This window comes from Panthera onca, chromosome D3, assembly GCF_046562875.1.
Source record: "Panthera onca isolate mPanOnc1 chromosome D3, mPanOnc1 haplotype 2, whole genome shotgun sequence".
Classification (NCBI taxonomy): domain Eukaryota; kingdom Metazoa; phylum Chordata; class Mammalia; order Carnivora; family Felidae; genus Panthera; species Panthera onca.
This window is the reverse complement of record NC_138350.1, coordinates 26,201,839-26,224,150: the sequence shown is the minus strand read 5'-3', so window position 1 is coordinate 26,224,150 and position 22,312 is coordinate 26,201,839. Positions and strand designations below refer to the sequence as shown.

Sequence of the window (22,312 nt, the reverse complement as noted above, 5' to 3'; positions counted from 1 at the left end):
AGATAGTAAGTGAAATGTGCAAGAGTGGTGAAAGCAAATGCTTGAAAATGTCTTTGAGGGATGGTTTATTTTTATATCTGTAAACAGGTTTACGAAATATAAGTATGTATATATAATGGCATCCTGAAGGATCCTGCCGGTACAGCCATTCCAGAAGACAGCAAGTATTATTCATTAAGCCGTGTACATCACTGATAGCCACTTCTCTCCCTTCCCTCATTTGAATTGTTCGTTAGGGGTCCCCCTGGAAACATAAGTATTTCTTTAGAACAATTTTAAAAGTATAATTTTAGATAGTAGGTGTGCTCTGTCACATGTTCAGTGTTAAAACACTGTTCAATGGCAAATGCTATTTACTATTATGGAAACTTAAAAAGATGTAAGTCATTTAGGAATGATTTAGGGAAAAAGAAAATGTATTTGTGTTTTTTAATCTTCACAGGACTAATGAGAGGCTGTCAGAGAGCAATACAAAACTTCTTGCGGAGAGACAGCAGCATCAAACTTTACTCAGGATTCTTACTATGAGCCCAGCCTGGAAACACCTTATTGTGGACATTTTGAAAATAATTCAGTGCTCAATGGAAACCTTACTCCAAGAGGAAACTTGGTGATTCCTACCTTAACCCCACGACCGTCATATGACCACTGGGAGACTTCCTTGTGGAAGGTTAGTTATATTATCTGTTTTACTTTGGTTTTCAGATATCTGATATAATTGTTGCTTTTAATTTGGTGAAATTCTGAGTTGTTTAAGTAAGTAACACATACGAAGTAAAAGTCATAATCATATGTGCTAAGAAAGAATTGAGGTAAATTATATATATATATATGTATATACATGTATGTGTATATATATATATATATATATGTGTGTGTGTGTGTATATATATGTGTGTGTATATATATATATATATATATATATATATATATATATATATATGTTAGTCCCTTGATCTCTCATTTCCAAGAGATACTTATTTTTATTTTATTTTAGCGAGAGAATGAGTGAGTGCATGCAGGGGAGGGGCAAAAGGAGAGGGAGAAAGAGAATCCCAAGCAGGTTTCATGCTCAGCACAGAGCCCAATGTGGGGCTCAGTCTCAAAACCATGAGATCATGACCTGAATCAAAATCAAGATTTGGACACTGAAAACAACTGAGCCACCCAGGTGCACCACAAGAGACACCTAGTATTAACTGTATTCAATAAATATAACTAAACTGACCCATGTTAAATTTCTTGAAAAGCTTTCTTTTAAATTTGATTTTAGAAAGTAAATGTTATTGCCTGCTGACCACAGGTACACTTAGATGCTTGGACTTATTTTCAGTTGGCAGTGGTTCATAAACATTTGAAGGTTTTGCTATCATCCAGTTTTTGCACCCCTGTATGTCAGTGAATGATCGTCCTCCAAACACTTAACGACATATGAATGTTTACTATTTAAAAGAATCCAAGGGGGTGCCTGGGTGGCTCAGTCATTTCAGCATCTAACTCTTGATCTCAGCTCAGTTTTGATCTCAGGGTCATGAGTTCAAGTCCTGCATTGGGCTCTACACTAAGCTTGGAGGCTACTGAAAAAAAAAAAAAAAAAGAATCCACAGTAAGTCCTTTTTATGAATTAAATCAACTTGTAACACTAAAAAGGTTAATTTCTCTTTTAAGTTAAATTTTTGCTATTTTCTTACATGAGAATACATCTTTAATTGCTTTCTTACTTAAGGCACTCTTTTTTCTTTTTCCTTTTTTTTTACTTATAGCACCTTTGTTTCAATTTTTATAAAATATCTTGCTGAGCGATTGTAGAGCATTTTATAAATAGCTAAATCTAGCAAATATTTGAATTTTTACAATAAAGCTTTTATTTCTTCAAATGAGTTCTTGCCCCTTTCTCTTTTCTTTTTCTGGAACCCCTTGAATGCAAGTATTATTACACTGGGTGTTGTCCCACAGGTCCCTTAAACTTGTCTCATTTTTAAAGTTGTTTTTTCTTTTTTGTTTTTCAGCTTGGATGATTTCTGCTACCCTGTCTTGCAAATTGTTGATCTGTTCTTCTGCATCTTCTTATCTGCTGTTGATTCCCTCTAGTGTATTTGTCATTTTTGTTATTGAATCCTTCAGCTCTGATTGGTTCTTTTTTATATTTTCTATCTCTTTGTTGATGTTATCACTGGATCCATTCATTCTCCTCCCAAGTTCACTGAGCATCTTTATGACCTTTACCTTGATCTCTTTATGAGGTACATCACTTATCTCTGTTTTTTTTTTTCTTAGTTTTTTTTTTCTTAGTTTTGTTAGTTTCTTTTTCTTAGGTGTTGTCATGTTCTTTCATTTGGAAGGTATTCCTCTGTGTCCTCAGTTTGTCTGACTTTCTATGTTTGTTTCTAAAATGGTTTCTTTCAACTTTTTCTCTCTTTTGAGTGGGCGTTGCTTTTGAACAATGTACATTAGTTATAAAGTCAAGGAAGAAGAGAATGTTTCTGTAAGTGTTGTCTAGTCATTTTTCTTGGTGGAGCTGTGACAGGTGACACTGGGTAGGCGGCAAGTAACACTGCTCTTCTCTTTCTAAATTCAGAACACAGGAGACAGGGAGATGGAGAGAAACTTAGTAGCTTTATTACTAATACACACTAACAAATTGGAGGATATGATTTAGGTTATGTTAGCCACATTGGGCTTCCTCCCAAATTGGGCACGTCCCCACACAGTTGTAAATTGAGGAAACAAATGCTTGACCCCCACCCCGGGGGCCGGGTGCTTACCACAGAGCTGAGAGCAGACCCAAATTCATGTTACTGTGGGCAGGCACATCTTTTCAAAGAGGAGATTCAGAAACACATAAGCACTGCTTAGCTCCTACTCCAAATTCACCCGTTAGGTAAGTCTCCCTTCCTGTCAGGAGGGAGAGAGAGATAAGTCCAAATGTGAGAAGTGAAGGTTCACCTATTATTTATGACCAGATTTAAATTATAAATAAAGTGAATTGTGTCTTTTGTACATACCAACTAATGATGAGAGGTTAGACAGAAGCATGCTAGATGGGAAAGAGAAATCTGTTGGGTTTTAAATTTTGCTGTAAATAACCACACCATGGGTTCCCTCATTTGTTGATTGATTTTGATAAACCAAATTTTCTTGGAAAGAAATAAATCATTCTTTCAGGAAGAATTTCCTCAGTTTCAGCTTGCTTGCTTCACCTAAAGCTTCTCTCTCTCAAGTTCTCTGTCCTGTGGTTTAAAAAAGTTGTGCTTAAAAACTGACTGCTACTAAAAGGAGTTAACATAATTTCTGTTCCTTTATTTTTATTCATGACTTTAAAATTTGTAATTTAGTTAGCGAGCTACTATTGTGTGCCTCATACCTAAACATTATTGAGCCACATGACAAACTTTTATGTATTCATTTTCTCTGAGTTATACTTAAAATATACGTATTTTTCCTGACTATGAGGAAGTAACTGGCATAGAACTCTAGGCTTGGTAAGACCAGAAGTGTATTCCTGGTCTGCATCTAGTTGGTTTCATGACCTCAGGCAAAGTACACTCTCTCTGAGCCCTTTTTGACTATTATGCAAAATTCGGGATTTTGACTAAATTAGTGACTTTTATACCTTCAAAATAATTTTGTTTTCAAAGAATAGAACGTAATTTTTTTTTTGCATTAAACTGTATTGTGTAAAACAGAGAGAAGTAGAGCTGTCTAACTAAAGGAGAGATGGAGACTATGGCTGTGACTTCCTTGTCCCTCAATCCTGCAGTGTCCCCAACCGAACCTTAGATTTCTATGGGCCATATTTGAATGCTAACAGTAATGAGAAAATCCTTCTAATTAAAAATTCTTTAAAAATGTTCTTTGAATTAAAATTTGCTGATATATAGTTTTTCTGTGTATAATTTTCTCACCCTCTTATATTTCTGATAACTGGAAAGGTATACATAAAAGTACACATGTGTCCTTATTCATGGACTTGAAAGCTATTTTCACCATCGAAACACAGTTTTTACCTAGAAATAAACATGAAGGTCACAGAGGTAAATATTTAGGAAAAGAGCTTTTGGGGAAAAGATGCAACATTACCTTGGTAGTTCCTTAAGTCATGTCATGTAAAAAACGTGGTTTATATTTTATATAGTATTTATTAATGGTAATATAAAATAGTTTGAATAAAGCCTACCCCCATCATCTGGTATTGAGTTATTAATTTTATAAGTCTGGTATAGTAATGTTGTCCCATTCATTTTATAAGCCTGAATATAATGCTATTGTCAAAAAAGTGTTATGGTTACTCAAAAACTTAAAAATAGATATTCATTAATTCCACTACTGCGTATTTACCCAAAGAAAAAGAAAACACTAATTTGAAAAGCTGTGTGCATCCCTATGTTTATTGAGACATTGTTTGCAATAACCAAAATATGGAAGCAACCTAAGTGTCCATCGATAGATGAATGGATAAAGAAGATGTGTAATATGTATACAATGAAATATACCTCAGCCATCAAAAAGAATGAGATCTTGCCATTTGTGACAACATTGATAGACCTAGAGGGTATTATGCTAGGTGAAATAAATCGGAGAAAGACAAATAAATACCATCTGATTTCACTTACATGTGGAATATAAAAAAACTAAACAAGTCCACAAACAGAATCATAACTACAGAGGACACATTGGTGGTTGGTAGGGGGGAGGTGGGTAGAGAGTAAGGACAAAATAGGTGAAGAGGAGGAAGAGGTACAAATTCCAGTTATAAAATAGGTAAGTCACAGGAATGAAGAATACAGCATATGAAATATCCACAATAATATTGTATTAATGTTGTATGGTGACAGAGGGTAACTACACATACGGTAGTGAGCATAGCATAGTGTCTACAATTGTCCAATCTGAATTTGTATACTGAAATTAGCGTAACATTGTCTGTCAACTATACTTCAATTAAAAAAGGGTATTAGGGAAAATAGTCTCTGAAAATATTGGGAAACATGTCAGCCAAAACATTTGTCCTCACACCTACATTTGTAAAGACATTGGAATCCTTATCATCAGTGTTGATTATGTTCAGTGCACTATTTTGGAGCCCGTTTGGGGCATTCAGGGAGAGGCTACCTTGTATAAGAAAGATCTAAATAAGAACATTCTAGACAGGAATATACAATTGACCCTTGACCCACATGGTTTCGAACTGTGCGGGTCTACTTTACTTACACATGGATTATTTTTGGATACTGTATAGTACTGTAAGTGTATTTCCTCTTCCTTCTGTTTTTCTCCATGTCATTTTTTTGCCCTGGCTTATTCTACTGTGCAAAACATGTATGGATCGACTGTTTATGTTACTGGTAAGGCTTCCGGTCAACAGTAGGCTATTAGTAATTAAGTTTTGGGGGGATGAAAAATTATATGCAGGTTTTTGACTGCACCGCAACCTCTGTGTTATTCAAGGGTCACCTGTAGTTGGAAATATTCATACACGTTTCATAAGTAAGTAGATAACCATAACTTTAATAAGTCAAGTGTTTCCAAACTGGGTCCTAATTTGGAGAAAGGAAACAAAGTTACAATTGAAAATTGTATATTGTTTTCCTTATCTCTAATTGAGAAAGTTATAAATCAGAAGCTAAGCTTGAAAACTGTTGTAACCCTCTATTTTTCCTTTCTTCAAAGAGATTTTCTGAAATCTTTGTGTCCATATGAAAAGAAATAAGTGTTTTAGTCATAATACAGATAGCAAAATATTATTACTCAATTTTTTGCCAATAGAATTTCCACATGACAGTATGACAGTCCCACATTCTTCATTTTATATGTATTTAAGAGTCAGTCCTGAAAAATTAATAGCAAAAGCATTCCTTCAAATTTTGTTTTTCTAAAAGTGAAAGAATGGAAAGCCCATTTTAAGGAACAATTCATTAAGGTAAAAAACTGATTGAACTTTCATAAATGGCAGGTTTTCTAATCATTTCCAAGTAATAATTCAGTATACAATATGATTCTTGTTTAAACTTTTTTGTACCAGTAAGATCAAACATCACCTTTCAGAGATTATACACATTCAATAGATCAATATTAATTGTGCTTTTTATCAGATTCACTTAAATGGCATTTTATATATGTATACACACACACACACACACACACACACATATATATATATACACACATATATACGTGTGTGTGTGTATGTATGTATGTATGTATGTATGTATGTATCTGTTCTCAATTATCTAAAACTAACATAAAATAGGTAGGAATTTATTTTATTCATGTGATTGTCTTTCTATGTAAGCAATCCCTAACTTCGGTTTAATCTCTACAAGTATTGTTTCAAGACCACATGTCGTAAGCTATATATAATTCCTACAATGTCTTTTGTTTACCTTACACATTCTAAATAATATTTGACTTATTTCAGATGCAGCGGGAGTTGGAGAAAGCAGTAACCAGAGCACCAGAAGAAGGTATGTTGCCAAAAATGTATGAAGTTAGATATCATTGATTTCTGAAATAAACTATAAATAGTAAATGGCATCCCTTTCCATTGTTTGGATAATGGATACTGCATTCACATTTTTTTTGTACATATCTAATAAAAAATGTAAAAACATGAGCCTGATGAAGAACACACTTCTTCCTCATTTAGTCCTCATGTTTCATAGCTCTTTTAAAATCCCCCAAAAGTCTAGGGGCACCCAGGTGGCTCTGTCGGTTGGGCGACTGATTTCAGCTCAGGTGGGTTCAGACCCTACACAGGGCTCTGTGCTGAAAGCTCGGAGCCTGGAGCCTACTTCGTATTCTGTGTCTCCCTCTCTCTGTGCCCCTGCCCGCTTGTGGTTTGTCTCTCTCTCAAAAATAAATAAACGTTAAAGAAGTTTTTTTCAATCTCCCTAAATCTATATATCTGTTATTATTTCTGGCGATAATCTTCCTTCACTGGTGCCATCCCTATGGAACTGTCAACCTGCACAAGTCTCAGAAAAGGTGTGCTTTATCAAATTGTTGTTTCCGCTAGTGATAGAAGACCCAAAAAGCCAAAGTCGTCTTAGTAATGCTTGGTTAAGTAATTAGAGGTCATATAGCTGTCACTTGACAGGTAACGTGTTTCAATCTTCACTCATTGACTTTGTCATTGCTTTTGCCCTTGGGAAAAACTTTAAATTCCTTAGCATGGAATGAAAACACCCAAATCAGTTTGCTTCTTGCCAGATTATTCAGCCTTGTCTCACTATTTCCCTACTCTGCTGCTTTGCTCTAGCACCTTCTCAAACTAAACTACTCATAATTGCACAAGTGTTCTTCCTCACTTCTAGCTCTTTGTATGTGCTTCTTCCCTCTACCTAGCATACTCTTTCCTTGTCCTTCAGGTGTCAGATTACATATCACCTTCACCAAAAAGCAGACAATATTGACGCAAAACTGGGATGTCCCTTCTGTATGTTCCAGTAGTGCTGTGTTTTATACCTGTCACTTACATCTGTATATCAAGGAAGGTCCTGTTCAGAAATGTTGGGAAATGCCTGTTTGATTTTTCAGTTTATAGTTTATGATTGTTCAGGGTGGACTGTGTCCTCATCTTGTAATTTCACCTTGTAATGAAAAAACCAGAAACTCTGATATTTATCCACAATAGCAATTAATTCAGTGTGCAACCCTGAGCAAAATATATTTAATACTAATCTTGGGTTTCATATTGCAGTTGTACATAGTTATTTTTCAATTTTCTTAACACCTTTTCATAAAGGCCCCAACTTTCTTTTGTTCTTTTTCTTTTCTTCTTTTCTTTTCTTTTCTTTCTTTTTTTTTTAAGGACTTGTAGTGAAAAGTATTTTGGAGAAAGAAGATAATTCTTTCTTTTCCTTTTCAGCTGCTACCGAATTTGAACGAGGATCCTATAGAACTCCTTTAGTATCTACTGATGATTCAATTCTAAATCAAGATCCAGTATGGAAAGCGTCACGAGAATATGTACAGATTTTGAACAAAAATTATATGATTTGAAAAATAAATAGAAAAACTTTACTGGATGATTACAAAACATTGTCCACTATATGGAAAAATCTTGATTAAAGGAAAATGTTTTTGTGTCACATGTGTGTAATGAAAATCTGTATAATATTTTAAACTATGTTTCTTGGCATCTCATTAAATTTTAAGCACATTTTGTACGTGGAAAGCAGCACTAGAGGGTTTGACATACATCAGACTGTTCCACTCCCTGCTGTTTGCACAGCACACAAACAAACAAGTTGTCATTAATACTTCAGTAGTGTTCATGGATGGCTTTTTTGTATTTTCCAATTTTTATCACTATATGTGGGCCTAAAGATTTAGACATTAGTTTGATGTATTCCTGCTATGGCTATTGCCAATGTTTGTACATATTACAATTTTTAATAGTGCCATAAAACCTATTTATAATTTTAATTGTCAACACTGATTCATAGCTCTTTCCACATGGAGAAATAAAATTTGCATAAGGCTTTTCACCTTTTCTATTTATTTATTTATTTAGTTAGTTAGTTATTTTTTATTTGCTTTTTGGAAACAAAGTTAGAGAAAAGAAAAAATAGAGAAACAAAAGAAAAAAGAACTGCCCCTCCCCCACCCCAGAGCCATTTGCAAGTAAATTGCTAACGGGATGCCTGATTCCTGTAGCATTTAAATCCTACAAGTCAGTACATTCCACATAACTACCATACAACCTTCACAATCAGAACATTAACTCTAATACACTTGTCGCTTGAACAATGGGGTTAAGGGCTCTGACCCCTGCCCCCCACAGTCAAAAAGCCATGAACAACTTTTGACCCCCAGAGACTTAACCACTGCTACTACCAATGATCTTTTGTATATGATATGTATCGTACTATATTCTTAAAGTAAGCTACAGAAAAAAATACCATGAAGAAAATTATAAAAGAAAATACATTTCCAGTACTGAAAAAAATCTGTGTGTAGTCAGTGCACCCATCAAAACTCTTTTGTTCCAGGGTTCAGTATAATTCTATCATTTATTCCTCATAATTCTTTTTAAGTTTGCTCACTTATCTGTAGTATACGTAATACCAAGGAAGGTCCTGTTCAGAGCCATGTATTGAATTCAGTTGTGTGTCTTAGTCTCTTTCACTCTAGAACAGTTCCTTTGTCTTTCCTTGACTTTCATGACTTTTAACCTTTTGACGAGTAAATTCCAGTAATGTGCAATGTCTTTCAATGTGGATTTTTCTTAGGTTTCCTTACGGTAAAATTCAGATCATAATTATTAGCAAGAGTATCACTACAACCTACTCTTTTCATTGCATCCTCTCATGTGACCTACAATTTTGATTTGTCCCAATACTGGTGATGTTAATGTTGGCCAGCGGAGGTAGTATCTGCCAGGTTTCTCGCCTGGAATGTTAACTTTCCACTTTCCAATTAGTTAGTATTTTGTGGGGAAGTACTTTGAGACACGTACACATATCCTTTCTCAGACACCCTGTGCCAGGCCACCTCTTCTGCAGATGGTTTGCTCCCCTGCAGGTTCTGAAAACCCACGCTGGGCTATTCTTCCCCTGTGCAGATGCCTCCCCACCCTGTCCAGTCTGTGATACTTCATTATTCTATATCATTCACTTTTCAGGGATGCTCTCACTTGAGCTCCAACACTGTGCAGGGTGACTGTCCCACACGTAATGCCTTCCCCATTCTAAGCTCCAGCACCTCACTCTGGACCCCCACAACTCCATGCCTCTGTTTCTAGGACTGGAAACTAAACTGTTGGGGATGAGAAAGAAGAAAGGAAGGAAGGGCTCCACAGGTCTTCTTTAATCAACTTGGCAAGCTCTCCAAAGCCGTTTCTCATTGGAATTGCATTGAATCTGCCAATAGTTTGTAAGGAAAGACATTTCTTATACTGATTTTTCCAAACAACTAGTCTTTTAATTGTCTAAGCTTATTCCCCACAATATATTGTTTCTTACTCGAGTGTTTTATCTGCAGATTCCTTTGGATTTGGGTTTGGGGCATGCAGCGACATATAATCTATAAATAGTGGCATTTGGGGTTCTTTCCAATTCCTAGAGCTTTCATTTTTTTTTCTTTCCTACTACAAGAATGACGTTGAGTAAATGTGAGGATAGTGAGTGTTCATGTCTTCTTGAAATTGCAACATGTAAAAGTAGTTTTCTACAACTATGTAGATAGTGGGGTTTTTAAAAGTGTATATCTTTTATCAGTCTCTTAGTTTGCTCTTGCCGTTTACAACAGATCACCATCAACACAGTGTCTTACAGCCACACACATGTATCTCACATTTTTGTGGGTCAGAAGCTGAGCAATGGCTTAGCTGGGTCCTTTGTTCAGGTTCTCACAAGGCTGTACCCAAGGTGTCCGCTAGACGGCCCTTCCCCATTTGGGTGCTTCGATGGGGAAGAATCTGCTTCCAAGCCCATTGCGTTTGTTTTTAAGAGAATTTCCTTGTGACTGTATGACTGGACTCATTTCCACAGCTCTTTGCTAGTTGTCGGCTAGTTGGAGGCTTAGGTCCTAAGCGTTCCCAGACGCTTGTCTTAGTCCTTTTGGGCTGCTCTAACAAAATGCCATAGGCTTATGAAAAAAATTTTATCTTTCACAGTTCTGGAGGCTGGGAAGTCCAAAATGAAGGCACTGGCAGATTCAGTGTCCAGCGATGGCCTGCTTCCTGGTTCATGGACGCTGGTCTTGCTGCTTGGCGCAGGCCAAGGGAGCTCTCACAGCCCTCCTTTATAAGGGCACTAATCCCATTCATGAGGGCTCCACCTTCATGACTTAATCACTTCCCAAATCCCCCACTTCTAAATACTATCACGTTGAACATGAAGATTTAACACATGAGTTTCGGTGAGTGGGGACACAAATATTCAGCCTAGAGCAAGGCTGTTCCTTGTTCGTGGCCACGTAGACTTCCTCGATATGGCCGCTGAGTTTAGGAGGCCAGAAAGGAGAATGTCACTTCAGAGAAGGCTCAGTCCTCCTCAAAGGGTGTTCACGTGATCAGATCAGGTTTGCCTAGCATAAAACTCCTTTTGGTTGACTCTGAATTAACAGAATTAATTATGTCTGCAACAGTCCTTTACATTTGCCATATTCCAATAGCTAGAGTCAAGTCACAGAACTTAAGAGAAAAGAATTATAAAGAAAAGGTGACAACGCTAAAGGGCAGATAATATGGAGTCACTTAGGGTCTTTCTGCTACAAGTATATTGAGGAAGTTCCCTTATAATACTAGTTTTCTAAGTTTTGTCATGAATGACTATTGAATGCTAACAGATGTTTATTTCACATCTATTGAGATAGGTTTTTTTAACTGTTTATTTTTGAGAGAGACCAAGCAAGCCAGCAGGGGAGGGGCAGAGAGAGAGGGAGACAGGATCTGAAGCAAGCTCTGCGCTGACAGTGGCGAGCCCAATACGAGCCCCACGTGGGGCTGAAACTCACTGTCAGATCATGACCTGAGCCTAAATTGGATGCTTAACCGACTGAGCTACCCAGGCACCCTGAGATAAGTTTTTAAAATATTTGTGAATGGGGGGAGGGTCCAAGATGGCGGAACAGCATGGAAGATTTGTGCGTGTCTCACACCCATGAAATACAGCCAGGCCAACACGAAACCATCCTACACACCTAGAACACTGATTGGAGGACTAACACAACAATCTGCACAACCTGAACCACAGAATTCAGCAGGAATTTACCTCAAAAGAAAGAGCATGAAGAAACGACAGCCAGGGATTTAACCAAGACAGATAGAGGCAAGCTGTCTGACCCAGAATTTAGAATCACGATAATAAGAATGTTAGCTGGGATCCAAAATAGATTAGAACCCCTTTCTGCAGAGATAAAAAAAGTTAAAAAATAGCCAGAATGAAATTAAAAATACTATCACTGAGCTGGAATCACAGATGGATGCAGTGGCGGCAAGGGTGGACAAGGCAGAACAGAGAATCCGCTATATAGAGGAGAAACTTAGAAGGAATAACGAAGCAGAAAAAAAAGAGTGAGATTAAGGCAAAAGAGCACGATTTAAGCATTAGAGAAACCAGTGACTCATTAAAAAGGAACAACATCAGAATCATAGGGGTCCCAGAAGCGGACGAGAGAGAGATAGGGGCATTAGGGTAATGTGAGCAAATCATAGCGGAAAACATGTACGAAAGCTGGGGAAAGACACAGACGTCAAAATCCAGGAAGCACAGAGGACCCCCATTAGATTCAACAAAAACCGACCATCAACAAGGCATATCATAGTCAAATTCACAAAATACTCAGGCAAGGAGAGAATCATGAAAGCAGCAAGGGGAAAAAAAAAGTTCCCTAACCTAAAAGGGAAGACAGATCAGGTTTGCAGCAGACCTACCCACAAAAACTTGGCAGGCCAGAAAGCAGTGGCGGGATATATTCAGTGTGCTGAATCAGAAAAATATGCGGGGGCGCCTGGGTGGCTCAGTCGGTTAGGCGTCCGATTTCCACTCTGGTCATGATCTCATGGTCTGTGAGTTTGAGCCCCCCGTCAGGCTCTGTGCTGACAGCTCAGAGCCTGGAGCCTGCTTCGGATTCTGTGTCTCCCTCTCTCTCTGCCCCTCCCCCGTTCATTCTCTCTCTCTCTCTCTCTCTCTCTCTCTCTGTCAAAAAAAAAATAAACATTAAACAAATAAAATAAAAAATAAATGCAGCCAAGAATTCTTTATCCAGCAAGGCTGTCACTCAAGATAGGAGAGAGAAAATGTTTCCCAGACAAACAAAAATTAAAGGAATTTGTGACAACTAAACCAGCCCTGCAAGGAATTTTAAGGGGGACTCTCTGAGGGAAGAAAAGATGAAAAAAAATTACATATACATACATACATATATATACATATACACATATATATATACACATATACATATATATGTACGCGTATGTATCTATCTATATATATCTATAGAGATAGATAGATATATACCAAAAGCAACAAAGATTAGAAAGGACCAGAGAACACCACCAGAAACTCCACGTGTACAAGCATCATAATGGCAATAAATTCATATCTTTCAGTACTCACTCTAAATGTCAATGGACTCAATGCTCCAATCAAAAGGCATAGGGTAACAGAACGGATAAGGAAACAAGGTCCATCTATATGCTGTTTCCAGGAGACCCAGTTTAGACCTAAAGACACCTTCAGATTGAAAATAAGGGGATGGAGAACCATCTATCATGCTAATGGTCAACAAAAGAAAGCTAGAGTAGCCATACTTATATCAGACAATCTAGATTTTAAAATGAAGACTGTAGCAAGAGATGCAGAAGGGCATGATATCATAATCAAGGGGTCTATCCACCAAGAAGACCTAACAATTGTAAACATTTATGTGCCACATGTGACAGCACCCAAATATGTAAATCCATTAATCACAAACATAAAGAAACTCATCGATAGTAATACCATAATAGTAGGAGACTTCAACACCCCACTCACAGCAATGGACAGATCATCTAATCAAAACAATCAACAAGGAAACAATGGCTTTGAATGACACACTGGACCCGATGGACTTAACAGATATATTCAGAACATGTCATCCTAAACCAGCAGAATATACATCCTTCTCCAGTGCACACGGAACGTTCTCCAGAATAGACCATATACTGGGACATAAATCAGCCCTAAGTAAGTACAAAAAGATCGAGATCATACCGTGCATATTTTCAGACCACAACACTATGAAACTCGAAATCAACCACAAGAAACAATTGGGAAAGGTAACACATACTTGGAGACTGAAGAACATCCTACTAAAGAATGAATGGGCCAACCAAGCAGTGAAAGAGGAAATTGAAAAGTATATGGAAGTCAATGAAAGGGATCACACCACAACCCAAAACCTCTGGGACGCAGCAAAGGTGGTCATAAGAGGAAAATAGATAGCAATCCAGGCCTTCCTAAAAAAGGAAGAGAGATCTCAGATATACAACCTAACCTTATGCCTTAAGGAGCTGGAAAAAGAACAGCAAATAAAACCCCAAACCAGCAGAAGACAGGAAATAATAAGGATTACAGCAGAAATCAATGCTATCGAAAGAAACAAACAAACAAACAAACAACCCCACAAAAATACCAGTTGAACAGATCAATCAAGCCAGAATCTGGTGCCTTGAAAGAATTAACAAAATTGATAAACCACTAGCCAGTCTGGTCAAAAAAGAAAAAAAGGAAAGGACCGAAATAAATAAAATCAAGAATGAAAGAGGAGACATCACAACCAACACAGCAGAAATAAAAACAATAATAAGAGAATAGTATGAGCAATTATATGCCAATAAAATGGGTAATCTGAAAGAAATGGACAAATTCCTAGAAACATATACACTACCAACACTGAAACAGGAAGAAATAGAACATTTGAACAGACCCATAACCAGTCAGGAAATCGAATTAGTAATCAAAACTCTGCCAAAAAACAAGAGTCCAGGGTCAGATGGCTTTCCAGGGGGAATTCTCCCAAACATTTAAGGAAGAGTTAGCACCTATTCTCTTGAAAGTGTTCCAAAACATAGAAATGGAAGGAAAACTTGCAAACTCTTTCTATGAAGCCAGCATTACCTTGATTCCAAAACCAGACAGAGACCCCACTAAAAAGGAGAACTATACACCACTTTCCCTGAGGAACATGGATGCAAAAATTCTCAACAAGATATTAGCCAACCGGATCCAACAATACATGAAAAGTATTACTCACCACGACCAAGCGGGATTTATACCTGGGATGCGGGGCTGGTTCAATATCCGCAAAACAATTAACGTGATTCATCACGTCAAGAAAAGAAAGGGCAAGAACCATAGGACCCTCTCAATAGACGCAGAGAAAGCATTTGACAAAACACAGCATCCTTTCTTGATAAAAACCCTCAAGAAAGTAGGGAGAGAAGGAGCATACCTCGAGATCCTAAAAGCCATATATGAACAACCCGACGCTAATATTATCCTCAGTGGGGAAAAATGGGAGAGTCTCCCCCTAAGGTCAGGAACAAGACAGGGATGTCCACTCTCGCCACTGTTACTCAACATAGCATTGGAAGTCTTAGCCTCTGCAATCAGACAACCCAAAGAAATAAAAGGCATCCACATCGGCCAGGAGGAGGTCAAACTTTCCCTCTTCGCAGATGACACGCTAATCTATATGGAAAACCTCAAAGATGCCACCACAGAAAGGCTCGAATGGATTCATGAATTCGGCAAAGTTGCAGGATATAAAATCAATGCGCAGAAATCGGTTGCATTCCTATACACCAACAATGAAGCAACAGAAAGAGAAATCAAGGAATCGATCCCATTTACAGTTGCACAGAAAGCCACAAAATACGTGGGAATAAATCTAACCAAAGAGGTGGAAAACGTATGCACTGGAAACTATAGAAAGCTTATGAAAGAAATGGAAGAAGACACAAAAAAATGGAAAAAGTGTCCATGCTCCTGGATAGGAAGAACAAATATTGTTAAAAGGTCGATACTACCCAAAGCAATCTACATGTTCAATGCAATCCCTATCAAAGTAACACCAGCATTCTTTACAGAGCTAGAACATATAATCCTAAAATGTGTATGGAACCAGAAAAGGGCCCGAAGAGCCAAAGCAATCTTGAGAAAGAAAACCAAAGCAGGAGGCATCACAATCCCAGACTTCAAGCTATACTACAAAGCTGTAATCATCAAGACAGTATGGTACTGGCACTAGAACAGACACTCAGATCAATGGAACAGAATACAGAACCCAGACATGGACCCACCAACGTATGGCCAACTGATCTTTCACAGAGCAGGAAAGAATATCCAACGGCGTAAAGACAGTCTCTCCAGCAAGCGGTGCTGGGAAAACTGGACAGCGACATGCAGAAGAATGAACCTGGACCACTTGCTTACGCCATACACAAAAATAAACTCAAAATGGATGGAAGACCTCAATGCAAGACAGGAAGCCATCAAAATCCTCGAGTTGAAAGCAGGCAAAAACCTCTTTGATCTTGGCCGCAGCAACTTCTTATTCAACACGTCTCCGGAGGCAAGGGAAACAAAAGCAAAAATGAACTACTGGGACCTCATCAGACTAAAAGGCTTCTGCACAGCGAAGGAAACAATCAGCAAAACGAAAAGGCAACTGACAGAAGGGGAGAAGGTATTTGCAAATGACATATCAGATAAAGGGTTAGTATCCAAAATCTACCAAGAACGTCTCAAACTCAACACCCAAACAACAAATAATCCCGTGAAGAAATGGGCAAAAGACATGAGTAGACACTTCTCCAAAGAAGACATCCAGATGGCCAACCGACACATGAAAAAATGCTCCACATCACTCATCATCAGGGAACTACAAATCAAAACCACACCGAGCTACCACCTTACGCCTGTCAGAATGGCTCACATTAACAACTCAGGCAACAACAGATGTTGGCGACGATGTGGAGAAGGAGGATCTCTTTTGCATTGTTGGTGGCACTGCAAGCTGGTGCAGCCACTCTGGAAAACGGTATGGAGTTTCCTCAAAACACGAAAAATAGAACTACCCAACGACCCAGCAATTGCACTACTAGGCATTTATCCACGAGATACAGGTGTGCTGTTTCGAAGGGACACATGCACCCCATGTCTATAGCAGCACTATCAACAATAGCCAAAGTATGCAAAGGAGCCCAAATGTCCATCGATGGATGAAAGGATACAGAAGATGTGGTATCTAGATACAACAGAGTATTCCTTGGCAATCAAAAAGAATGAAATCTTGCCATTTGCACCTACGTGGATGGAACTGGAGGGTATTATGCTACGTGAAATTAGTCAGTCAGAGAAAGACAAAAATCATATGACTTCACTCGTATGAGGACTGTAAGAGACAAAACAGATGAACATAAGGGAAGGGAAACAAACATAATATGAAAACAGGGAGGGGGACAAAACAGAAGAGACTCACCAATATGGAGAACAAACTGAGGGTTGCTGGAGGGGTAGTGGGAGGGGGGATGGGCTAAATGGGCAGGGGCACTAAGGAATCTACTCCTGAAATCATTGTTTCACTCTATGCTAACTAATTTGCATGTAAATGCTAAAAAATAAAAAATTAAGCTAAAAAAGTAAAAATAAAAAAATAAAATAAAGTATTTGTTACTGTGGGGAATTACATTATTTGCTCATGTTAAACCAACTTTGCATTTCTCAGATTAACTGAATATAGTTGTCATTTCATTCGTTTTTTTTTCATTATTTTATTTTATTTTTTTATGTTTATTTCTGAGAGAGAGAGAGCCTGAGCGTGGGCAGGGGAGGGGCAGAGAGAGAGGGAAACGCAGAATCTGAAGCAGGCTCCAGGCTCTGAGCTGTCAGCACAGAGCCCGACGCAGAGCTCAAACTCACGAACTTCGATATCATGACCTGAGCAGAAGTGGTCACCCAAGTGAGCCACCCAGGTGCCCCTATTTTATTTTCTTTGGGGGAAAGAGAGAGAGAGAGAGCGAGCACACAACAAGAGTGGGGGAGGGGGGCAGAGGGAGAGAGAGAGATTCTTAAGCAAGCTCCGGGCTCGATGTGGAGCCAGACGCAGGGCTCAATCCCATAACCCTGGACTCCTGACCTGAGCAGAAATCAAGAGTCGCATGCTTAACCCATTGAGACACCCAGGCGCTCCTGGGGGCCTACATTTTCATTTGGCACTGGGCCCCACAAATTCTGTCACTGCAAAGTCCCCACCAGGCCACCTCCCCCCTCCCCTCAATCCCACCCGCACACTAGTCTCCCTCAGAATGAAATGCAAACTCCTCTCTGGGCGCACAGACCCCGCCAAGCTGGTCCTCGAATCTTTGCTGCCCTCCCGACCTCGTCCACAGGGCTCCAGTCACAGTCCGCACCTTTCAGTCGCAGGGTCCTCCCACTGGCTGCTCCTTGGCCTGGAATGTGGCTGCCTGCTCAGAGGGGCCCTCCTGGCCCTCCAGCTACAGCGGCTGTCCCCTGCCTGGGTCTTCTGCTCCCCAGCACTCACAGCGGAAGCTAGCCGGTTCCTTGTTTACCTGTTCATGGTCTGTCTCCCCCACCCACACCCTGGCGCTCAGAATGTCAACAGGAGAGCAGGGTCATCTTAAGCCTATAAGCCTCAGTCACAGGTCACTGGTCTCGGTGGCGCCCCACCCCCAACCTCCTAGGACAAAGCCTGGCCCAGAGCAGCGCTCCCTAAACAACTGTTGCGTGAAGACACACCTTGCCTGAGAAGTGATGACAGACTCTGAGTGCCAAGTACCATCTAGTGTGGGGCGGCAGGCCCGGCCAGTGCGAGCCCAACCTGGCAGGGTGTTCTCCCCTGATCCCAGGCCCAGAGAACCCGCCCCGCCCCCGCACCCCGCACTCCCCACCTGGATCCTCAGTGCCCCTGAGATCAGCACAGGGTGTCGGGCAGTGCCAGCCCCTCCCACCAGACTCCCCCCTCCCCCAGGGGGACAATGTACAAAGGGCCACTTCAGCACGCAGCTTCAGCTCCATCTCTAGCCCACAGGCCTGAGGTGGGGGAGGGGAGGGGAGGGTGTGCCCCAGCCTTCTCCTGTCCTCAAGGAGCCTGCTCTAGCACAGGGCCAGGAGGGTGACAGATTCAAGCTGTAGCGGGGAGAGGCTTTGTTCCAGGAGCTGCGCCTTGAGGCGTGGGGGGGATGCCCTTGCACAAGGAGGGGATGAGACACATCAAAGAACAGGGTTGGCATGCCGGGTCAGAGGGTGGTCCCCGTGGACCCAGGCAGCAGGAGTGGAGTGGCGCTCCCCCATGTGGACAGGGCACAGTTGCGAGGTGCAGCCTTGCACTCAAGAGGCTAAAGTGCCTGTAGGGTTAAGGGAGAGAGAGGAGCAGACCCGGCGGGGTCTGGGCCAAGCTGGAGGGCAGAGGCCTGGGCACAGAGTCGGCTCCCATTCTGCCTGGGACCCTCTGCCGCAAGACCGGCCACAAAGAACTCGCTCAAATAGTGCTTCCTGAAACCTGAGCTGATAACCCGAGATGTGACCATCCACCCAGTCTCCCAGGCCAGGAGCCCGGCAGTCATCCTGAATCTGGCTTCTCGCTGACCTCGTGCTCCCCATCGCTAGGCATGTCACTTCCATGCCCAGGTACTTGTCGTCCCACCCGGCCCCCTGTGCCACTGTCCCACGCTGCCTGCGCCACCATCTACGCTCACCTGGACAACAGCAGCAGCCTTGCCAGGGAAGGGGCTCCTGGCTTGAGCCCCACGAGCCAAGCAAAAGCCACATCTGATGCTGCCCCTCTCAGCTTCGAACACCTGCTCCCAGGATAAAGTCCAAATCCTCTAGGAGGCTCCAAGTTTCTGTGTAATCTTTCACTCCTTGCCCAGGGAGGCTCAGCTGAACTGCACTTCCCCCAGGCTGAGGAAGGACTGAGCTGCCTCACCCTACACTGGGCAGTGCTGCCCAACTCTCCTGGGGCCCCAGCACAGAGCCTGATGCAAAGGAGGCGCTGACCTTGGCCTGTTGAATGAATAAACGACACCCCCCCTCCGCCCCCAAATCCACACACCTGCACCTGCAGTCAGTGCTGCTGGGCTCTCAGAACTGGTCTGGGGTTCGAAAACGTCTAGTCCTGCCTGGGCAAGGCACACCCCGATGAGGTGGCTCATGTACAGGAACTCGACGGGTCCCCCACAATGGGAGGGAAGTGGTGGAGAGCGGAGACACGGGGAAGGACTCCAGCCTTCCAAGCTCTCTGAGCAGGATGGCTGATGGTCCGGAGGAGACCCGGCAAGGAAGGAGGGGAAACAGGAAGGGATCTCAGTTCCCCCCTGGGTGCTCAGTGCCTGGCACCATGCCCGGCTGCTGCTGACTCAAAGCATGGGCTGGAACCCTGGCTCCAATGCCCCCCGCCCGCAACTCTGGAATCCTGCTCTCTTGGAGGCAGAAAAGCGGGGGCTGGTAACGCCGCCTCACAGGGACCTGGGGAAGTGACCAGGCTGCTCCTGGCCCAGATCCTACAGCTCCAGCTCTCTGGGAGCCCGAGCAAGGTCGTCCACCTCCTTCAGGAGAGGTGGCCTGGAGCAGGTGCACCTGGGGAGCCTCCGTGGAGCTGGAACAATGAGCCCTTTCTCTTTTCCCTTCCCAATCCACCTCTGCCCACCCCTGACTTCGAGGGGCTGCGGCGTCCTCGGCTCAGGACCCGACCGTCTCCACCGGGGGACACTCAAGAAGCCCTCACCAAATGGCACAGGGCACCATGAAGGGCTGTGGGCACCGGGCCCCTGCTCCTTCATATGGAGCCGCCAGTCTGTTCTTGCTCCTCTGATTAGTTAGTCTTTTCCCTCTGCTAGACCCCGAGAGCATTCCGGAAAAGGGCCGCAAGTGCCCAAATGTCCCACTGAGTGTGAGAAAGAAGAGAAAGGAACAGCAGTGACCAGACCATCACCACAAGGGGACAGAGTCATTCAGGAGTCAGGTGGCCAGGGTCCAGGCCTTAGCCATGCCACTAGCTTGCCGGGAGAGCCTGAGCACCAGGTGAAGTGCTCCATCTTGCCTCACCGTCACGTGACCATTTCACAGAGGGGGAAACTGAGGTTTGGAGAGGGGACGGGACTCGCCCGAGGTCAGGCAGCAGCGAGCTGTGGGGAGGTCCTGGCTCAGCAGAGACCACGTGCGTGCCACTGCAGCTCACCAATGCTCAAGGCCTCCCCGTTCCTGCCGGACCTCAGTTTCCCCCACTGACCACCGGGGGCACAGACTGGGTCTTCCAGCTTCCAGCCGACGTGAGTGTTCCAGGTTCTAGAAGGCCCACATTCTAGGTCTGCTGCTCCGTCTTCCTCCTCTAAGTTCCGTGATCCCGCTTCTCTGGTCTGGATCACGGGGTTCTACTTTCCAGGTGCTGTGTTCTGGTGCCTGGTCCCCAAGTTCGCCTCTAGAAAGGTCTGCAGCCCAGGCAGGTTCTCCAGCCAACAGGCTTCATTTTCATTTCCTGTATTCTCTCCCAGCCCCCAGCAGTCGGGGCCCACGGGTCACCACCTGGAGCTCCGGTTCCGTCGGCCCTCGGGGCTGCTTTAGGGCATGAAAATGGCCGGGGAGGCCTGTCCCAGGCCCCAGATCACTGGGCTGAAGGGGATACTGGAGATCATCCTCACAGCTGGGCAGGAACACCCTTCCCCGTGTCTCCAGGACCACGTTTCTGACCACCCCCAGCCCTGCCGGCCTCTGCCCCCACCAGCCCGCACTGCGACAGCCCCCAACACGGCACTTCCCGAGGACAGAGACCTTGGGTCATGTTTCTTCGGGGTCAGAGCCTGGTACTTCCTTAGTGGGTGTCTGTTAAACACTTGCAGAATGAATCAACCAGGTGTGCCCAGAGTCCCGGCAGGATTACACACTGTCACAGTCTCAAAGACCAGAGTTCACATATGACAGAGATGCTCACGCTGTGTGTGCGTGCAGGTGATGTGCACAAAACACGTGCTCAAAAACACACACACGTCACACCCTCAAGTCAGCAGATCTGTGCCCCTGGCACGTAGCCTGGGCCCTGGCACTTGGCTGAATAACAGCTGACCGAATGAATGGGTGCTCTGTACTAGGTACATGGGGGAGACGGAGATTGAATCCTCACCCAGGATCAAGGCTCAGCTGTGATTCCAAAGACCATTTCCACGAGGTCGAACTTGACTACATTGTAGGAGGACCCCCTGGAAAGGCACTTTGGGGCCGGAGTCGGTAAGGAAGGCAGTCAACAGTGCTACGCACCCACCTGGGCACCCGGATGGAGGTGAAGCAAATAGCCCTAGGGCCACCTCTGGCTGGGAGGGGCAGAGGGCAGCCTGGGGTGTGTTGGGGTGGGGTGGCTTTCCAGGTGGAGGTGGGAAGGCGAGGGCCCTGAGGCCTAACCAGCACGACAGGAAGGACAGCAGAGGTTTGAATGGAATTCTGGGTGTGCTACATCCCAGTAGCCCCAGGTCTGGACTCTCGCTGACCCAAATTCCGAGAAAGAGAGACACACGGGCTAAGCTGTCTGCCCTAGGCACGCCTGTTCTGGGGGATGGGCCCCGGGGCCAGGGTCCCTCTGGAAGCCACTCACACATGGTGACCCCAGAGTCTCATGAATGGGGAGCTGGCTGTTTTCAGGGCACCTTTTCTTAGACCTCTCTCCTTTCCATGGTAACTTCATTTTTCTGGTTATAAAGGTTTCACCTACAACCTAGGAAATGTGAAAATCACAGCAAAAGAAGGCTAATATCGCCCACCATCCCCGGGGCTAACATTTTGGCCTAAGTTCTCACAGGCTTTCCCCCCCCCCC

The 22,312-nt window shown here is 42.8% G+C and overlaps 2 protein-coding genes and 1 long non-coding RNA gene across 12 annotated transcripts in view; 2 read left to right on the top strand and 1 right to left on the bottom strand.

The window, feature by feature from the left end:
- Positions 1-8,489, top strand: part of LOC144613873 (ankyrin repeat domain-containing protein 26-like) — a 28,532-nt gene extending 20,043 nt beyond the window's left edge. For both annotated transcript variants that reach the window (XM_078435564.2, XM_081790752.1), the window contains exons 4-6: positions 443-670; positions 6,419-6,464; positions 7,868-8,489. In XM_078435564.2, coding sequence (XP_078291690.2) covers positions 443-614 — 172 coding nt within the window. In that variant the 3' untranslated portion in view covers positions 615-670; positions 6,419-6,464; positions 7,868-8,489. The remainder of the gene's footprint in view (positions 1-442; positions 671-6,418; positions 6,465-7,867) is intronic.
- SGSM1 (small G protein signaling modulator 1) overlaps positions 1-22,312 on the top strand; it is a 496,957-nt gene that overhangs the window by 285,391 nt on the left and 189,254 nt on the right. The window lies entirely within an intron of this gene.
- Positions 1,842-21,171, bottom strand: LOC144613877 (uncharacterized). Of its 2 annotated transcripts, none has more exons than XR_014135862.1 (3): positions 20,611-21,171; positions 2,766-2,891; positions 1,842-2,568 (listed from the first exon to the last, which is right to left on the bottom strand). It is a non-coding gene; the product is annotated as an uncharacterized LOC144613877 (long non-coding RNA). The 2 variants fall into 2 exon arrangements; XR_013551310.2 differs by lacking the exon at positions 20,611-21,171 and adding an exon at positions 13,065-13,284 and having other exon boundaries at positions 2,766-2,895.